The sequence below is a fragment of the Aythya fuligula genome, chromosome 5, assembly GCF_009819795.1.
Source record: "Aythya fuligula isolate bAytFul2 chromosome 5, bAytFul2.pri, whole genome shotgun sequence".
Classification (NCBI taxonomy): Eukaryota; Metazoa; Chordata; class Aves; order Anseriformes; family Anatidae; genus Aythya; species Aythya fuligula.
In genome coordinates this window covers 60721294-60741045 of record NC_045563.1, presented here as the reverse complement: position 1 = coordinate 60741045, position 19752 = coordinate 60721294, and the positions used below count along the sequence as shown (strand labels likewise).

General features: G+C 35.9%; 1 protein-coding gene across 7 annotated transcripts in view; it reads right to left on the bottom strand.

The window, feature by feature from the left end:
* The window catches only part of SOX6 (SRY-box transcription factor 6), a 386149-nt gene that overhangs the window by 213922 nt on the left and 152475 nt on the right, over nucleotides 1-19752 (bottom strand). For all 7 annotated transcript variants that reach the window (XM_032188152.1, XM_032188151.1, XM_032188153.1 and 4 more), the window contains one exon: nucleotides 10419-10629. In XM_032188152.1, the coding sequence (XP_032044043.1) occupies nucleotides 10419-10629 (211 nt within the window). The remainder of the gene's footprint in view (nucleotides 1-10418; nucleotides 10630-19752) is intronic.

The following is a 19752-nucleotide window of genomic DNA, read 5'->3' as shown; positions in this document are numbered from 1 at the left end:
AAAGGAAGATGAAAATAAACAGGCATTCATAAATAGGGCACTGTGCCCAGGAACTCTGGGCACCTATGTAAGTAAAGCTAAAAATATATTATGATTAATAAAAGAAAACAGCTATTAGACACATTCCGAAATGCTACGCTGTAGAACAAGACATTTTGGCATGGTTTTACTGACTGGCAGCCCACGTTAAAGGAGGACCTGAGACTGCAACAGAATGGGTGCTGCTAGTCAGGACAGAGCAATGCTAACAGGAGCTATCTGCGGATGTTTACACAGGACTTGTCCTCACGACTGTGTTTAACAAGGGCTACTGTACTCTTTTTTTTCATGAATCTCACAATCTGAACTCTAGCAACACAAGCACTTCTTTATGTTATTGAAGACATTCAAGAGAAGGAGAATTTTGACACGTGTAACTATTAACTCTTGCTTTAGTTTGGAGATCAACATGCCAATGAGCAAATAAGGAAGATGCCTAAATATAAACGGGGATTAAAAGGATTCATCACAATCCAAAATACACTTATGAATCATAGAAACGTAGCTCAGAACACAGAATTATGTTTTGTTCCTGATTTTTACTTGCTCTCTTCAGCTACAGACTGGAAAGTGAGAGCACCCGTGCAGGGCCAGAACTTGAATTACACGCGCAAGTCTCACTAAGCCGCAGTTTGGACCTGCCACTTCTGAAGCTGAAGTCAAACCCCTCCTGACTTTAAGGGTACTAGATCAGTCATACAATGCAGAACTGCAGAAGCTTAAAATAAACCACATTTGAGACTATACCCAGAGTGCTGGATCCAACTCTGGGTTCCCCAGTACAACGCATACTGGAGAGAGTGCTGCATAGGGCCACAATCAGAGCATCCCTTATACGAGGAGAAACTGGACAAGCTGTGAGTGTTTAGCCAGGAAAAGAGTATGCTCCAAGGGATCTTACCAATGTCTATGAATGCCTGATGGCAGGACTAAAGAAGATGGACCCAAACTCTTCTCAGCAGTGCCCAGTAAGAGGCCAAGAGACAATGGGCACGAACAGAAATACAGGATATTCCTTTTAAACATAAGAAAAACCTTTCTTACTGCAAAAGTGATCAAACATTGAACAGATTGGCAGAAAGGCCGTGGTGTTTCTATCCATGGAGATACTCCAAAGCTGATGGGATGTGGCCCCGAGCAACCTGCAGTAGACGATGCTGCTCTGAGTAGGACCTGGACCCACCTTCCTTCCTCAGCTGTCCTCTGGTTCTCCCGCTCTGGGAAATGACAGCGGGGTTTCCCCCTGTCTCTGTGGGGTTTCACCCTTTCTCTGGGTGCAGGAACATGCATACATTGCCACTGAAGTGATCACAAGAGGGAACTTTCACAGATCAGCCAACATACTTCATAAAAGAAAGATGCTTTTAATGACAGCATCCTAAATTTTATTATGCTGAACTGAGCAGTTCTTACAAAATTCTTACATTTACTCTTTTTACAAAAAATGGTAAATTCAAAATCTAATTTCCTCCCTCACATTATAAAACACTCTAGATCTCTATTTTCGTAAGTTCCAATTTTTCCCATTAGAAATTTCAGGGAAAATAAAGGCATCTAAAAATACTGAAATGGTATAAAGTATTATTTTAAATGGACAACTTTTTTTTTCTTTTTTCTTCTAACACTTACTTGCATTTAATATTACACAGAAGTAACACTGACATTGAATGGATTTAGTCTCCTTAACATAATATTTGTTTGAGGTTAATTAGCATGGCTAAAGGATAATCTTAGAAACTGTTTGTTGTTTCCACCGGAGGCAGGTTTCCCTCATGGAAGTGGCATCTTGGAGCTGGAGTTGCAGATACAGAGATGAGAGCAGGTGCGCTCTCCAGTAGATGAACAAGACAGCCTGAACATATATCTGTCTTGTGCAGACAGATAGCAAGTGCCTCTGTCTCTCTTATGGCAACCAAATAAAGTTGTCAAAATTATTTTTAAGTAATGATAAGGTATCTAAACCAAATACAGTATAGGAAAATAAAAAAATATATCAGCATTTAAAATGTATATGCTGCTGAGCATTTTTACTGTCATTTCTTTAAGAAAAGCAGATCTAATTAGCTGTATCTCTAAAGTGCATACCTAGCATTTTTATTATGTATTATAACATTTTGCTTAGAGTTGACATTTTTATTCTGACAAGCACTGTCTGGAGAGCTCTCAATAAATAATACATTTACACTTTTCAGTAAATAAGCACTGGACACAAATCGTTATCCTTACTTACAGCTGCCCCTCTCTAATAGTGCTTTTACAAGTAAGGTGACTATTCAGTCTAATGCAATACTCTCAGTGCTGGAAAGAAATTTTCATTCATTACCCCAGTCACAAGCACTTAAAGCACTTTTAGACCTGGCTGCAAAACAGCAGGAATGGCAAAGTAAATACGACTAACTAAAACTAAAGTTCATCACCAAAGAAATCTGAGGTCATTCACCCTCCAGAACTCGAAAAGACAATGACATACAAGATTGGCCATATCCGAGTCCTATCTTTTCCTTATTTTTATTTTTTTTATGTTTACCTTGGCAACATAAAGAAGGGAAGCATTGCCATCTAGTCCCTACTGTTAATCTGATGACTAGAAAAGTAGTTCAATTCCTATTTTAAAGCACGATCTGATCATACCACCTGTGTCACAGTACATCAGAAACCAATGAAGTCTGAATTTATTTATCCACTGCCAAGATCACGCATCTGAAGCAACTTGCCATATTTTTACAGCTATTTAATCGCTTGCATTCTTCATCACAGAGCCTGTTGTTATTTGTACCCATTCATATTGGGCTTGCCTTTCTTATGGTCCAAAGGAAAAAATTGTCTCTTAGCTGTTTCTTTATGTCGTCATGATTCTCGTAACATACAAAGAGCGTAAAAATAGCAGAACTTACACCACATCTTAAAAGGAGACAAAAAGGTAGATAAGCATACTGTAGAAAGTATGTATAAAATGTAAACGAGACAACTTATCACACAGTAAAAATAAATAAATAATTAAATTATGTCCAGGATTGAGAGATACAGTGGGATTAAAGAAAAAGATGAGATGAGTCCTGAAGGACATTGGAAAATACAATCACTGGGGAGAAACTGGTTGTAATGGCCAGCAGATGCTAGCATTGAGAAGATCCCAGCCTGTTTCAGTTTAATCTGTTCCTGTCTACAAAACCAGCTTGTAACTCAAGTTCAGAGACAATGAGGAAATGCTGAAAGTCCATCTGTACTATTGAAAATGATTTTACTCATCTCAGTTACTTAGGGCAGAATGAAGACATTTCCCTAATGAAATGGGAACATCTAAAAATGGTGACAGAAAACATGCCCAAAAATACTTTAGGGAGTTAGAAGTTAGCTAAAAGGGACATCCCAATCTTCAACACTGAGATCTGGATTTCAGACTCTCTCCACATTAGGTTTCAAGCTATAATCAGTTCTGTGAATTAGCAAAAGCAAGTTTTGTAGAGATGAAGAGGTACAAATCTTCAACAAGAAAACAACCTGTACCAGGAAACAGAACTTCCATAAAAGTAGAATCTTAACAAAATGCCATAAATCTTACATATAGATACTGCCAGATAGCAACCAAGGTTTCTTTTTGCCTGACTGGTCCACATGCAGCTATCTCCACTAGACTTCTAGCAGATCTTGTTATAAAAAATGCTACCATCACACTCACCATGTTTTTGTTAATGATCCTGAATTAAGACTCCAAACTGAAGGGACATGAAAACTGTAATAGCTTTTAGCAAAAAAAGATGGTCTCCATCATCTACTGATTTACTCATACAGATCTCATTACCATATTACCTATGTAAAAGCCTGCTCTGTTCCCCATTTCTGTGTCACAATCAAATTTTGTGAACAAAGAAAACCAAAGGGGAACTTTCAAATGTAGCATGAGACATGCTGAAAAATGCTGAAGAATTATTATACCAAATCCACACACAGTCTGTGATTAATGACCGGGTACTCAAACGCTACAGCATTGAGCAAGACTACATTGTGGACAGCCAGATAATAAAAGTGAAGGTGGAAAGATGACAACATGTTCCAATTTCTTAAATAAAATCTGTGATATAACATTTAATCATGAACCAGTACTCTGAAAGACTTGAAGGATATGAGACAGGACATAATCAAAAATGCATATATTCTCACTTACCTAGAAGGATAAATAAAAATATGAGACAAATTATTAATGACCAAATAGTGTGAGATTACACAAGCTGTATCTGCCTTTGGAAGAAAAAGTGACCTAAACATATGTTGGGTTATAAATGTCATTAAAGCAAGTTCCTTGAAGTTATTTCTGCTTCAAACAAGAATGAATTTTTGATTGAAAAAGCAAGCAACTCAGATAGAAAGGAAGTAGGCTGCCTCATCTTTTAGTTACCAGGGAACTAACCTTAGAAACCACTTTCTTTGCAGTAATGTTGCTAAATTACTTTAACCTATTAAGGCATTGAAATTAGCAACACATTTCAATAAATGAACTACTAGAAATTTTTAAATCCATAAAGCTTCCCTAAATATTACATGAACAAAGGAATATATTTTTTCTAAAACAGAAGCACAAATTGTGTGAAAAAGGAGTGACAAGTGTGATTTTACAAACATCGCTGAATGAGAAGAGAGAGAGGGAGTTGCATCTAATTATATGGTAGAGAGGTAAGCAAAAGCAGCCGTTTAGGGAAATGTGCCGCATCTCCCTCCTCTAACCCAGTCTGACTCATCCATTCATTGCATGGGCTTTGGGGCAGGGACCTTTTGAAAGCATGTTTGGAGCTTAACAGAAGAATTCCTGGGCCTCAGTCAGGACCTGGATGCTGCTACACACAGCTTCTGACAAAAAAATCAAGTTAAGCAGTATGCATTGCATTTCTCTATATACATACCCAATTGCAAAATTGCTAACCAAATATGATTTTTAAGAATTAAAGAAGAAAAAAGAAGCATAATGAGCCTTGTATCAAGAAGATATGGCAAGGTTTTCCAAAGGAGATGAAAGGACTTTGAAGAAGGTGTATTTTTTTTCACATCTAAAGGGTTTGTTTCTAGCTGAGAGGAATCCCTGTTGCCACTTCACAGTATTTCAGTATTTCATAGGTAATACAAAAAAAAATAGAACAGTAATAGTAATTTATCACCAAAAAATAGAGCATATATACACACACACACACATATAACGATTCATTTGAATAATCCTAATACAAAATCCCAGGAACACTGTTAAAACCCTGAAACAAACAAACAAAAAAATATCTCTAGGCACCAAGAGAACTGGATAATAAAGACAGAGGTTTATAAATGCCAGGTGCATTAGGACAACCAGGGACTATGCCTTCTTCAGTGGAAAGCATGGTTGTAGATCACATCTCAAGACAGATAATTTGAATTGGACCACAAGAGCTCACTTCTAGACCTGATCCACAGAAGAGAACTGACATATAAAGCCCTCGAAGATTACATGCTTCAAAGTATACAAGAAAACAAGAGTACATGCCTGACCTCAGTCTGTTCTCAGCTACAGGAAGCTTAAAACAAAAAATACAAAATTGAAACTCTTCATTCAATTAATATGATAGAGCACACACAGGTTCTGACTGAAAATAAAAAACCTGCATAAAATGACAGCCCAAATGGTTTATCGATATTTAGTTATAAAACTCAGTATGTGATAGAGTTTTTTTTTTATTTCTCTGTGAAGTCAACTGGAAATGTGTACATATTTGTCTGTGAGAATCCGGAGCATACTGTCCTTACTGACATGACAAATATTTTTTTGGGAAATGTTAATCTAGTTTAAGTCAATATAAAAGAGATCCTTCAATTATTACTAACTAATGAAGCTCAAAGGAGGAAAAAAAAAAAAGAAGAAAAAAAAAAAGCAGCACAGGAAAACAAAAAAAAAAAATGAAACCACTACTACAGAGTACTGTAGCAAGGTTTTCCCTATTGCATATAAAATGAATATTACATATGAATCCTTAATTTTTAATTTAGCCACCTTCAGACGTATTATGTATCTGTGTGAGTTACATATTTCTGTCCATGGAGAGACAGTACAAACAGGTGCACATGACACAGAATAGATGGGAATTTATGAATATACTGCTCTTTATATAGATGTTCATTATTCCAACATGCATACGTAAATATCTTTGATCTCTCTGAATGTTCAACTATGGTCTTCAAGGAGGAAACAAGAATGGGAAGCAGTTTATAAAAAGCTTGTGCTAGAATTCTGAGCTGAGCTTGGTTGAAAAATGATACTGTATACATTGCACAGAATCAAGGTCAAAAGTGAATTAGGAATCCAGGCCCTGAGTAATGAGGGCTTAGCACTTAGCAGAAATTACATGCCCAGTTTCCAGCCCAGAAGTGCCAGCTGACCTGCCAACCTAGCATTCCAGATCTGAAAGGGGGAAATCTGTTCTCCTAGCTACAGACAAGATATGTACTACTAATTATTGCTCGTAGAGGCTTATGATGAAGTACAGTGGGATAGTTGTCTGGAAGCCAATTCTTAGTCTAGAGTCCAGGCAGCTTGGTGATGTAAATCTGTCATGCAAAAGTAATATAAGCAATATTCTGAAAGAAACATCTTTCACTGAAGGTGTATAGAAAGGGAGAGCAGCAGTCTGGCCATACTATCTCACTCTTCATTTGAATCTGTAAAGATTTTACTGGTGGATACTTCCAAGGAAATAAACCAGCAAAACAATCATTCTTCTTACAGAAAAACTCAGAAGATAAATATATTGAAGTTATCCAAGAGGCTTTAGAGCCTAGTGTTGTTGATTAAATTAGACACCTGTTCATCTCTGACCTCTTCTATCTTACGAGAACACATGTCAGCAAAGTCTTTACATACTCAAATTAACCCTAAATATTTGTAGCATTTTTTTTTCTTATGGTTAGAATTTTCTCATCAATTTTCTCATTTCCAAATCACTACAAATTAGGATATGTGAATGTTTTAATGTACGAAGCATGAAAATACTGGACCATGAAGTCAAAAAATGTTGTTTATCCTGTAATGTAGGTAGTTTTCATTCAAACTACAAATAATGCTGGAAACTGACCTAACATATATTCAACCCTGTATGAGGCGCTCATGTTCACAAGACATGACACTGGCTGAAGCACTATTATTAAAGAGAGATTAAAACAGCTGTACATTATGCTGAAGCACTCACTCTTTCCTTTACAAACAGACGGTCCTGGATTACAAGCAGCACTTGACCATTTAAATCACTACAACAACCAGATTTAACCAGCTGGGCCATATTCTCTTAGGCAATGCCTGCTGACCTCCTCAGTCACAGCTGCTCAGATGAAATTCTCATTAGACAACTTATTTTCAGAAGCTAAAGGACCCTGATTAAATATATCTTTTTAGACACAATAAAGTCTTGCAGTACGTATTTCTTTTTCCAATATTACGAGCTACAGCAGAGACCACGAGCAGAATATACAAGCATAAGAGATACCTAGCACTTGAAGGTGTACTGCAAAATATTTACGTATTTGACACCAGCGATTCATATTACTCAAATTCAGATGCTATAGATGGACTAGAAAGTTCCAATAATTACTGTGAAAGAGACTTGTTACTGTACTCGCATAGGGGTTAGAGCAGATGACTGGAATTCTTGACTTCTTTATTCCACTTCTAACTGTACAATTAACTTGACATACGACCTCATGTTAGCCCATTTCCCACAGCTACATCGATATTCATGGAGCTCCTCCCTGTAAAATGCTAACACAAACTAGTCATTTATTCAAAGGAGTGATACAGGATTTCAAGCCCCACAAAATCTACGCAGTATTATACAGCAGGAATAGATATTTGTTCCCCATTACCTTCATTAAATAGATTATATTATGTTATCTATTTGCTCTAAAAATCAGCAGGTGTTTTTCAATTTGGGTAAGCAATTTTGTGACACATCAAGACACCATACCATTTAAAGAAGAGAACCCCAAATGAACCCATTTTAAATGATAGGTGTTGAAGAGCATCATATATGATATATGTGCAATTAGGCTATTAATTAGCTAGTTTAAAATAGACTGTTAGATGGCAAAAACATATTCATAAGTTCAGACCTCATTTCTCCAACTGACTCAGTGCAGAGTCAGTTGCAGCACCCAGTCACAACAAAGATTAGAATCTTAAAACATGAATTATTTTTAAAATGTTAGTTTATGCAAATCAAACAAGTATGGAGAGCTTGCTTCTTTTTAATTCAGAGAAACTTCTAAATACCGAAATAAGTATTCAAATCTGTGACAAGAATTTTGGTATTTCTATCTACACAAAACTTTAAAACCACTCTATTACCTAAGCATAAAATTCTGAAGACTTTCCAATCTTTGTATTATTTTTTTTTCCACGTTAGCTTATATAGTACCAGTCAGATTTTCAATAATTATCTGGAGCGATGTTTTCTACTGAAAATACTTGACAGATTTAAAAGAACTTAACATGTAGAAACAGTCAATTACCTTTGAACTTACAGAATTTAGAATAGTTTTCCAGTATATAGTGGCCCAAAAGAGGCAGGACTACTTTATAGATCAGAAATGACCTTTACGTCACAGCTGCTGAGAATACACAGCACGGAAGGCTTAGACTTAGTGAGAGGGACCTCTTTGCTGTGCACATACCTCTCTTAAATCATCTAGCATATACTAATACTAAGGAAGTGCAGAAAACTCTCAATGAAAATAAGCTACAAAATGCTTGAATTCTTACCATAATACTCTTTTTAAACCTTTTGATGCACATTTTTATTAGCACACCATTCAGTGCACCCCTGGAGAAGTTTTAGCAGTGGTGTCACTATAATCAACAGCAACTTGTATACACCCTCAGCAAAGTATGAGCCAAGACCTTTGATTAGCATGGAGTGTTGAACGACTGTTACTGACTGTAAAAAAACAACTTTGCCAAAGTAACATTTAAAATAGTTTTCCCAGTCTAACCACCAAATCTAAGAAAGCAATTTTTAAAAGAGTGATCTTTACAGCTGAAAACAGACAGATGGTAGTAAAGAATCTGGGACGTTCTCTCTTTAGAGATGTTTCACCAGCTTCAGAAAGGACACCTATAGAACACATTTATCTATGTGCTGGCATTTAACAATTGTGCCAAGAAATTTGAAAGCATACTTCCATCCCTACATGACTTCATTCCATATTTAAACATATTATTGTTTCAGTATCAAGTAGTGAAATCTACTTCACCAAGTGAAGCCAACGGATCCTAACATGCACCATGTGAAGGCTGTGACCAGATCACGAAGCTGAGGATAGCTGAGATTATACTGAACTCATTCATATTTCAAAGAAAAAAGAGATCACCCAGTGCCAGTGCTTTGCAGATCTATTACACTACTAATATTCCTCCTGGGATATTTCTAATGCCACAAAACAACACTGGCAAAATAACAGAATCCCCACAGATGCCTTAGTATCTGTATATCTATTTCAGAGCCTTTTGCTTCCACACCTTCCCTGGTTCAAACTCATGTACAAACTCACAGACCATGAGATATTCTTGCAGAAGTAAATAAGACTTCATTCTACTTGACATGGTGAGAGAATTTCATGTTGGGCCCTGACCTTGTGCACACATATGCTGATGAACTCATTCTTCAATTTGGTTTAGTATCTACCAAGAAAAACATCTTAGCAAAGTTGATGAGAATATCGGAATAAGGACTGAATATATAAACTGCCTTGCATCTCCAAGGTTTGTCCTCATTTTTCTCTCTCTCTTTTAACAGATGTAACAATATCTGAGCAGACTGTAAAAAAATAAAAAATAAAAAATAAAAATAAAAACATTTCTTTGGCTGCAGATCTAGATATATAGGTCAGGACTAGGTACCACACTTAAAGCTGTTTCCCATTCTCCTGGCCACAGATATAGGGTCATTCAGGTGATAAAAGACGAGAATTTCTAAGGCACAATAAAACAGTTCATGTTTTATTCATTTCTATTGTTTAAAATAAACATTTGTCTTTGAAAGAAAAAGAACAAATACCACTGAAAAACATCCCTCACAACTCTACAACCAGTTAAGAATTCATCATAACCTCTCAAGTAAGTGTTTTTATCTAAACCAACATTCTTGCTTCTACTTACAGACAACCAACACAATTTAGAAAGTTTTATAAAACAGACATATTTGTCTAAAATCCCTAATGGATCTCAAACTACCATTGCCATGGTAACCTGTGAATAACTTTATCCTAGTCTTTGCCAATTATGCAGTTTCCTGGCTCTTGATACCCAACACATTCCTTATGCCATAAAATTTGTAGGGGGTGGGGAAACTGTATCAGTCTTATCCAACACATACCCTCTTGCTCAGTCCTGGTCATTTCTTCTAGTTTCTTCTGCTTCAGTGTGTCCACCACATCTGCAAGGCTTCCTTTGCGGCGCTCTGGTGTTCCAAAATTAACACTGGTCATTAGCTCACTGCGGTCACGACTTCCTTCGTCGGGCTTGTGTGGTGAGGTAGAGGTATTTCGGAAGGAATATAGGGAACATAACTTATTACTCTCTGATTCCTGCAAAGAAACAACATAATGTGAAAATATAAGCTACTCTCTTACATCAGAAGGATCTTAAACAGGTTGCAGTTGAAAGCAGTATTTATTAGTTTGTCACACTAACGATGCTGTATATATCCTCCATTTTCTAAAACATGCATTATGATTTGAATTTTGCAGTCTCGGTGCTTGACAGGAATCTCTTTTTCCTTAAGGCCACTCTTCTCCAGGCTTCTGCCTATTGTATTACATACCTGAGATACTTATCAAGGATTTTGCTTGTCAGAAACAAGCCACTTCAACATTTTTTCAATGAACGTGTTCAGATTTTGCAGTTTTCTTTAGTGTCTTAAGTAAGGGCATTACAGAAAGCGCTTAGAAAGAAAACACAGGCAAGGACAAATAATTTTTGGATGGATCCGAAGCTAACAGAAAACAACAAAATTTAAAATTTCAAGAAGAGTTAGGGAATGACTGAAAAGCAAGGAAAATCATTTGAATATACTTAACAGTTAAACAAGGCTGGTGGTATGTGTCCATCTGTGCTCATTTACTCCTCTTTAGATCATATACTCTCTTAAGAATGAAGGCTATATTGGTTCTAATATACAAAATTAGATGTTATTTTCCAGACTAATATGGACAAGAGTGAAAAAACAGATGAGTTTGTGACAGAATAAGTAACGTATGCTACAGCAGGACTACATGCATCAGAAAATGTATTTTATGGCCAAAAATAGAAGGAAATTACATAGCCAAAAAAAAAAGAGAAGGAAAACAGGTTCACCTCCCTTTACAATAGATAACATAGTATTTGAGCTATAAACTAAACCGAAAAGCATAAAAAAGCAACCAGTAATGTCCAAGTCTCATCAGTTTTGCAATATCACTGAATAGTTGAGCCCTACGTGAACTTCTCTGCCTCAGACTCCTTATCCTCCCAACCACAGGCATTTGCTGCATCTCTGCTTCCACTCTTTCAGCTAAAAAAAGCACAAGTTCTTCAATTTGCCCTTAAAAACTCTACCACGGGAATTTCTCACACAGTTCTCTTTCCAAAATTATTCTAATTACCATTTTTAACGATATCAGAAAAGGAATGCTAAAAAACTGGGGTAAAAAGCCATCAAACTTTTTTGTTTATAGAAAGCCTAGTATCGTCAGTGGATATATTCAATGTCCTAAAACGGACTTTCATTGAAATTAAAGACTAATAATAATAGCAGCAATATATTTAAGAATTAAGAGACAAATTAATAGTTCTATCAAAAATCATTCTCCCAACACATATTGTTCTATAGAAACGATAATATTCTTATTCTTCTATGAGCTGAGAATACCCATCTACAGAGCGCTGAAGAAACATGTGTTGGGAAAAGTCCCAGGTGAAACAAGGTCTGAAGAAAGATGGACTAGAAAGAATTAACCATTGGCAATAATGACATACATAAATCTTTGCTTCAGTCTTGAACAGATTATGAAGTGGCTGTGCAATATAGCAGAAGGAGCTCACGAACAATGAGCAAGTGTGGTAACTAAGGGCTGCGGACTGCACAGAAGGCGGTGGTGACAAATCGTCATCAAGCACAGCAGTATATGATCAGCACAGCACTACTATTGCTGTTCAGGAAGGAGGAAGTATTTGCTAGTGATGTTGAAAATGCTAAATTCGCTAAAACAAAAAACTAGAAGACAACGCTGTAGTATCTGAGCAGTAGCAGCACTCTTGTCAACACAGCAGTAGTGAAAGAAAGCACATAACCCCAGACAGAGAGGTGACATGGAACAAAATCTTTAACTTAATTTTTTCAGCTGTCAAGCATTAAAGAATTTTTCATCCCATCCACTTGTATTCATTAAAAACTCAGATATCACACAGAACAATGATAGCTTAGATGACTTGGTACAGAGCTCAATTTATTTAGTTGCCCTTCGAAAAGGAAGGTTTAATTTCAATAAAGCAAGGTAGTTTTTGGAAACTATTCTTAAACCTTATTCTAAGTTACAGTGGAGACGAAAAAAGCATCTTCTAACATTTTTCAAATATAAAACTTGAATTTTCTATAATGTGTTTCCTCAATGAAGAATTAACACCATATAACATGGCATTTTATGCCTCTGAAGACTACAGCATAAGAGCATCTTAGTAATTTGAAAGGACTTTGTTCTCAGGAAACCAACATCCTCTTACAGTACATGAAGCATATCCATCAGGCTCAATGGAGTTTTTTAATCATGCTCTCACTGAGGAACACTAAATCCATTGTTTAGGCTAGAGAAAGGAAGATAAGGCTACTCTGTGGAGCAAGTAGAATTGACTGAATGTTCTTCCTCCTGAAAACCTATCGTCTCTCTGATCTGGATGCATACACGGTGCAGCACAATGTTCCTTCATTGATAATGCATGACTCTCCAAACCCTGCCTCCATTAGGAAGCACACATACACTTTTTCTTGCCCCAAAGACTGAAATGTCCCTAATGAAGATGAGTCAAGTTTAAACTCCACGAAAATAATGAACATTTACGGAATTGAGGCCAAATAATAATCTCTGAAAGAATGAGGATCTGCTCAACTAACAATATATTATATTGTCACTTTTGTGGGTAATTAAAATGTAGAGTACAAAATTATATAAAAGAAAGGCAAAAGGTCTCCCTGCTATTTTCTGTTCTGTTTGGCTCTGCAGCTGTAGCATTAGGATCACTAAATGGCTGTTATATTTGAGGTGTATTATGTGAATTGGCACTCCTAAGAAACCCAGCAAGGATGACTTTGAGCCCCATTTTTTCTGAAATCAGAAATGGTTAAAAAAGAGTGGCAGGTGATTTTAACAGAAGAACTGCACAACCTGAAAGTCATTCAAGGGTTTAAATGGGCAAATGGAAAAACTGTAGACCAGTCCAGTGTAAATACTTTATCTAATAATAGCGAAACTCAGCTAGAAAAATATAATTCAGCTGCATGCACAAGTATCTACAAGAAACAAAACAATTCCCATGTATTCTATGATTCTAGATAAATCTGTGAAAAATCTACAAATAAAATGTAGCAAAAATGAAACATTAAAAAGGCTTCAGAAGGAATTTTATAGCTACCCAATCAGAATAGATACTCTTACTCCTGTGTATCTACTGTTGGCAGCTTTCTTTGTTATTCCAATCACATGAGCAGGTTATACTAATTTCACATTCATGGCAAACCAGACATACCAGAAAACGACAGGGCAATTTCCATTATATTGTCTCTAAATAGGTGACCCTGTAGGCGTTACTGCAACTTCCCATTTGTTCAACATCAAATAAAAGTTACAGCAAAGTTATGAAGGATTTTAATTTTCTTGGTGAATCAAATAATCTTTCATGGATCAACTTATGCCCCAGCACTCACGTGCATGACCAAAAGTGCAACCATTACATACATAAGATCTACTACATCTTATGGCCTGGCTATCACAAATCCATCTGAATGGACACTGAAAAGCAGCATACCTCCTAATGTACCTGGAAAAACATCCCTATGGCCCAGGAATCCTCAGAAAAGAGACTAGTAGATCGTATATGTTGTCTGGGAGTAGCTCTTCTCCACAAGCTGTTTATTGCTTCTTGTGCTTTAATGCATAAAGTACTATCACTAGAAAATTGGGAATCCAGAACAGAAAAGGACCGCTATGCTTATTACCATAGAATACGAAAATAAATTCATGGTTAGGAAAGGAGAACCTGAGTTGTTTGGCTTTTGTTTATTTGTTAATATGAAGGATTCTATAACAGAAGAGATCCTATTCTTGAGAAGCTTAATGAAGCCACCTTTTACATAATGAGACTGCTCCATTTCTTTTGACCTGAAGCTTGGAAAGAAAGGATGCTACCAAAGGTATTTTTCATACGTGTGTTTTTGTTTTATTTTTCCCAAAAGCACAGAAGAAGAGGTACAGCTAAGTAAAATGTCTAGCCAATATCAACTTGAATGCTTTCTTTTTGCAAAACCCAGCAAAGCAATCCATCTGCACATATGAAAATTCTCCATACAAGTCCACTCTTCTCAGCATAACTGATGACAGGAAAATAGGCCACAAAATATCTGATTGATATGAATATCCGCTTAATTTACCTGGACATAATCTGGTGCCCAGATTCATCCCATATCTACATAAGACACTATGTAGATATGTCTCTGTTTAAAATCCACATACTGCTACTAAAAGTCTTTTTAAATCTGAAATTGAAATGCTGTCTTCAAATCATGACAGTACCTTTGAAAGGTGCATTTTCTGAGGTATGCTATTCTTACTGATTTCTGTGATTCCTATGTTAGGAGAGGTAAAAAGCAAAATACAATAAAATAAGGTAAATAGCAAACATACTACCTATGGATAAAATAATTACCACACAACATTTTTCACCCAACATTGATGAAATTCATTCACAGCAAACACTATGTTTTTTTTCCTGACTACATGAGAATTAACTTAATTTCCAAACAAAAAATAAAACTATATTGACATATTAATAAAGTGGCAGTATCAAAAGAATATACCCTGCTGAAGCAAGAAGCATATTTTACTTCCAATAAGAAACACATAGAAAATAAATTTAAGAAAAGGACATGTTTGTAAAATGTTGAGTTTAGTCCTAAAGAAGTGTTGTTCTTGGCAAAAGTATCACTTACTACAGATAGCGTAGCAAAGTGGGTTCTTCTCAGCTTGATCCAAAGTGACATCTGCTGTGGATTGCTCAGGGTCCCATACCTTTGCTAGACTTATAAAATTATCCTCTCACTCACAAAGTTATTGGGTAATTGTAGAACAACAGTTTATGCCCATACCAGAATACACAGGGGTACTGCAAAGGGTTTTCATCCACCACAGTGGTGGCATTTCAGGACTAACCCTTAATAATTGACAACTAAAAAAATATATAAATAAAAAAAAAAAAAATTAAAACAGATTATGGTAGCATAAATTTGACTGTTTACAAAAAAAAAAAAAAAAAAAAAAAAAAACTATGATGATTTTATATCTTAGGCTTTCTTCTATGCCTTGTTGTGTCAGATTTAAGTATGTGTCAAGTCGAAAACATCCTATTTGCAAGGATGACTAAAATTGAAAATCTTGCTGTCCGGTATTTTAAGCCAGAAACTCAGCCTGAACCACTATTCCAGCTGCTTACTATTCAGCAGGGACAAAATTGAGTCTATTTTTGAAATGTGGGATTTTAATATCAAGGTAGGTAAAGGACATTCTTCCTGTATACATTTTCTTGCCAGCCTATTAGCCCAGACAAAATTTTATTATGGAACATTCAACCCACTGTGCTCAGTGTTTTGACAAAATGTCCTTATTATAACAGATTAAACACCTATTTATAGCCATTAAAATTTAAGGATTAGGTTTCAAAATTAAGAAAATGGAGAAAAATGCTCAAAAGACTTAAAATCAGAAATCTGTGAGGCATGACTACTACAATACCACGCACAGCTCACTCAGGAATAGGTAGCCAGCACAAGAAATCACTCTTTTAACTAGACCCCCACTTTTCCTCCTACTATGTCAATATGAAAACAACTCTAAGATTTCCATTACCATATGGTGAAAGTTATCTCTATCCTTGCCCTTTTCGTTTGTTTGTTTTTTTTTCTTTGTTTTGTTTTTGTCTTTGTTTTTGTTTTTGGTTGTTGTTGGTGGTGTTTTTTTGGTGTTTGTTGTTGTTGTGTGTTTTTTGTTTTGTTTTGTATTTTTTTTAAGGGCAGCATTCTTCAAGCTCGTTTACTTTCAGTATAGGTGATTCAACAGAAGTATTCTTGTACTAACTTATCAGCTTTCCATGTGGTGTAGGTCATCAGTGGCCATTCCCTTTGGAACTTCTGTGAGTGGCTCAAAGTACAGCTTTACTAACAGCAGATACTATTGTGAATAATTGCAAACAATAGCCTAGTATAAATAAAGTTGGGGACTCTCTCTGCCCACGTATCGGTATTTTCTTCACACTCTGCTATAGTTCCTTTAAAACTGTTACATTAAGATAATATGTATAAATATTTTGGCATGCCTCTTATGCTTAGTAAATGATATTTTAGCATGCACATTCGCTAAATTTCAACTGTTACACTGGTTTGATTCTTAAAGAAGATAGCTGTTTCATTTCTGTGCAAGTGAAGGAAACTTCTCATGCTTTTCTAGATAGTTTCTGATTGAACAAATAATCATAATTTTATTATTAGTTTAAAAAATGTATTTTCTTGTGTATTTAGATTCTAACAGTTTAAGACAAATGAGGGAGTACTGCTGTAAGCAATATAAATAAGGCTGTTAAAAGTTGACCCTATATTTTTCATATCAGGAAGATAATGTTCATAGCAGTGTCTGCAAACCTAATCATGAGCCAAATTGTGACAACTTTTGTGAAGTTTTGCCCTTCCACTTCCAAAACAGAGCGAACACACAAAATGAGAGTTCCATAGGTGAAAGGCTGTAGGCTAGAACCAGAGTACGTATTCTTGCTCCTTCCTCTGAATGGCCAAAGTACAAATGAATCCTGCATTCGGAGGGCTGAGATGCAGAAATCTCAATCTGGGGACTCCACATCAGGGTTTTTTTGCAGTCAGGCCTGGGACAGATCTCTCTTTGGCATCCTGGTGAGGGCTAAGCATAGACCAACACAGACTCTGGTCAGGAGCCTTAGAAGAGGCGAGTGCAGGAAACTGTGGATTGTAATAAAGAGACATCACTGACTCTTTATGGTGGCATTTATGTTCTTTGCAGGGAGCACAGCTTCTGTCTCAAAGAGAGATGCTCTCTGAAGGTGATAAAAGAGGAAAACTTGGGAATTGAAACTGTGGGCTGTACAAAAGCAGGGTCACAGTGTTAGTTAGCAATTTAAGAATAACTACCGTCAAACTTTGATTGAAAGCTGACAACTGTAATCCTACTCAATAGCCAGAGAGAGAACTGTTTCTGTAAGAGCTCAGCTGAAATCACAGGATGAATGGCCAAGAAGAAGCAGAAAGCAAATATTACTAACATAAAATGTGTTAGCTGAATTGCTTATTTCCATGTGGATGAGGCTTTTCTGTTATAAAGGGATATTTATCTGTCTCTGCATTGAATGGGACACATGTAAACACCCCAGGAAAGTTGGATATCTAGAGTGGTTTTTATTCCAAGTACTAGAGGCATGCTGGCACTTGGAACTAGTCTGGAGTTAACATATAATGAAAGCAAATGTTTACAAAATCATTTCCAATCACTATATTAAATAAGGTTTACCATTTTGAGGAATTTAATTAAACAGAATTAAGAGAAATTAAAAATCTAAGTGATCATTTCCAATTCTTATCCATATAAAATAAAATAAAATAAAATAAAATAATATAAAATAAAATAAAATAAAATAAATAAAAGTTTTATTAAGGAAGATTTATTTAAATCAAAGGCTTGAGAATGACTGCTATGAGCTACTGAGAGAACATCATTTGTAAAGTCTCAGCAAATGATGCTAGTGGGAGGGCAAATGACAAGTAATGGAATAAAACCTCAAGTCTTTAACTCAGCATTTACTCTGATAAAACTTACACTGATTTCACCGCCAGAGCATAGGTTGAATACAACCTGTAAAAGGCTTGCATTTTACTTTTTATACTCATCTAAAACCTCATTAAGAATGAATACAACATCAAGCACTAGCTTTAGGCCAAGTAAGGATATGATAAAAGAAAAGAAAAAAAAAAAAAGAGAGAGAGAAAAAAAGGAAAAATCACTTACTTTAGAGAAAAGGTTTAAAAGCAGCATGACAAGATAATCAAGCATAAGCTAAATGCACTTGGCCTTATGAATAGGCCACTGCAAGACTAGATACCTATTTGCAAGGAATAGGCACAAAATTTTGTTTGATGTGAAATATGGCCACTTAATTGCGGCAGTCCCAAACTCAGCTGTTGGAACAAACCAAATGAATCCAGACACACCTGCTTTTTGGTACAGTGATTTCAGAAAAGGTCACAATTTTCAATGATGTGACCTAAAGCCTTCTCTTCACAATTGAGAAAATCTCTGAAAAATGTTGTCAGGCATTTTGCTCCCATTCCAGAACAGAAAATCACCTCAAAATTGTTAAATACAATGACCAATCATTTTTATACGGCAATCAACTCACTGACAAATTATATGCATAAACTCATGTGTCTTTTTGTAAGAGTTAAATGCTAAGGATTTCCTTAATCACCCAACAACCATATGCTTTAACTCCCTGTGTTTAGGCTTGGTAATAAGACAAAACAATATTGAGATTTTATGCCCTGGACATCGGTCAAATGCTTGTATTAAGGAAAAATAATGGTAGAACCATTTGCAGAATGAGTATTTCGACTTTTATTTTCATCTAAATTGAAACTGGAGATGCATTGTGATCAGTCCCAGCTGATTAGCACTGTTTACCTTTTTGGTAAATAAAGACACATACTTTGTGATGTATGCTGCCAGAAGCTGCCAAATAAAACAAGGATTGTGTGGCTTGGATATTCCAGACCACTTTGTATATATCCAACTTCCTCCTATTAGGTCCTCTCAGTTGTCCAACTTATAACTAGATCTATTGTAAATATCAGAATAAAATTTGTATTTATGTTTTCAGCAATATCAAATGCACATGGAAATCCTTCTCTGTATATAGTTACATGACATGTATTATATGCTTTATGTTTCCCTTTTAGCATTTGCAGAGGAATGCATGCAGGAAACCAGCCTGCTGCAAAGAGTACTTGTATTTCTTTAAGGTAAACACTGATGAAACATTTGGAAGATTGAAATAAAAACAAGACATTTATGAGACATAAAGGTATCACATAAAACTGTTGTGAATTAGAATAACATTGGCTGAACCCCAGAACAGATAATCCTTATAAACATGCAAGAATGTTGTAAACTGTATATGAACGTCAATGATACACTACATTAAGAGATTCATATTACACTTGGTGCTGTGTAAGTCTCAGTCAGTGGATTTTTCACGGCCTCTAAGATTAAAACAAATACAAGTAGTATCTTTCCTTCCTCCATGAAGACATTTTATGTACACAGTTTTATTATGCTGAACAAAGATACCAAAGTCTGTTTTTTCTTGAGCTGTCAAAGTACAAAAGAAAT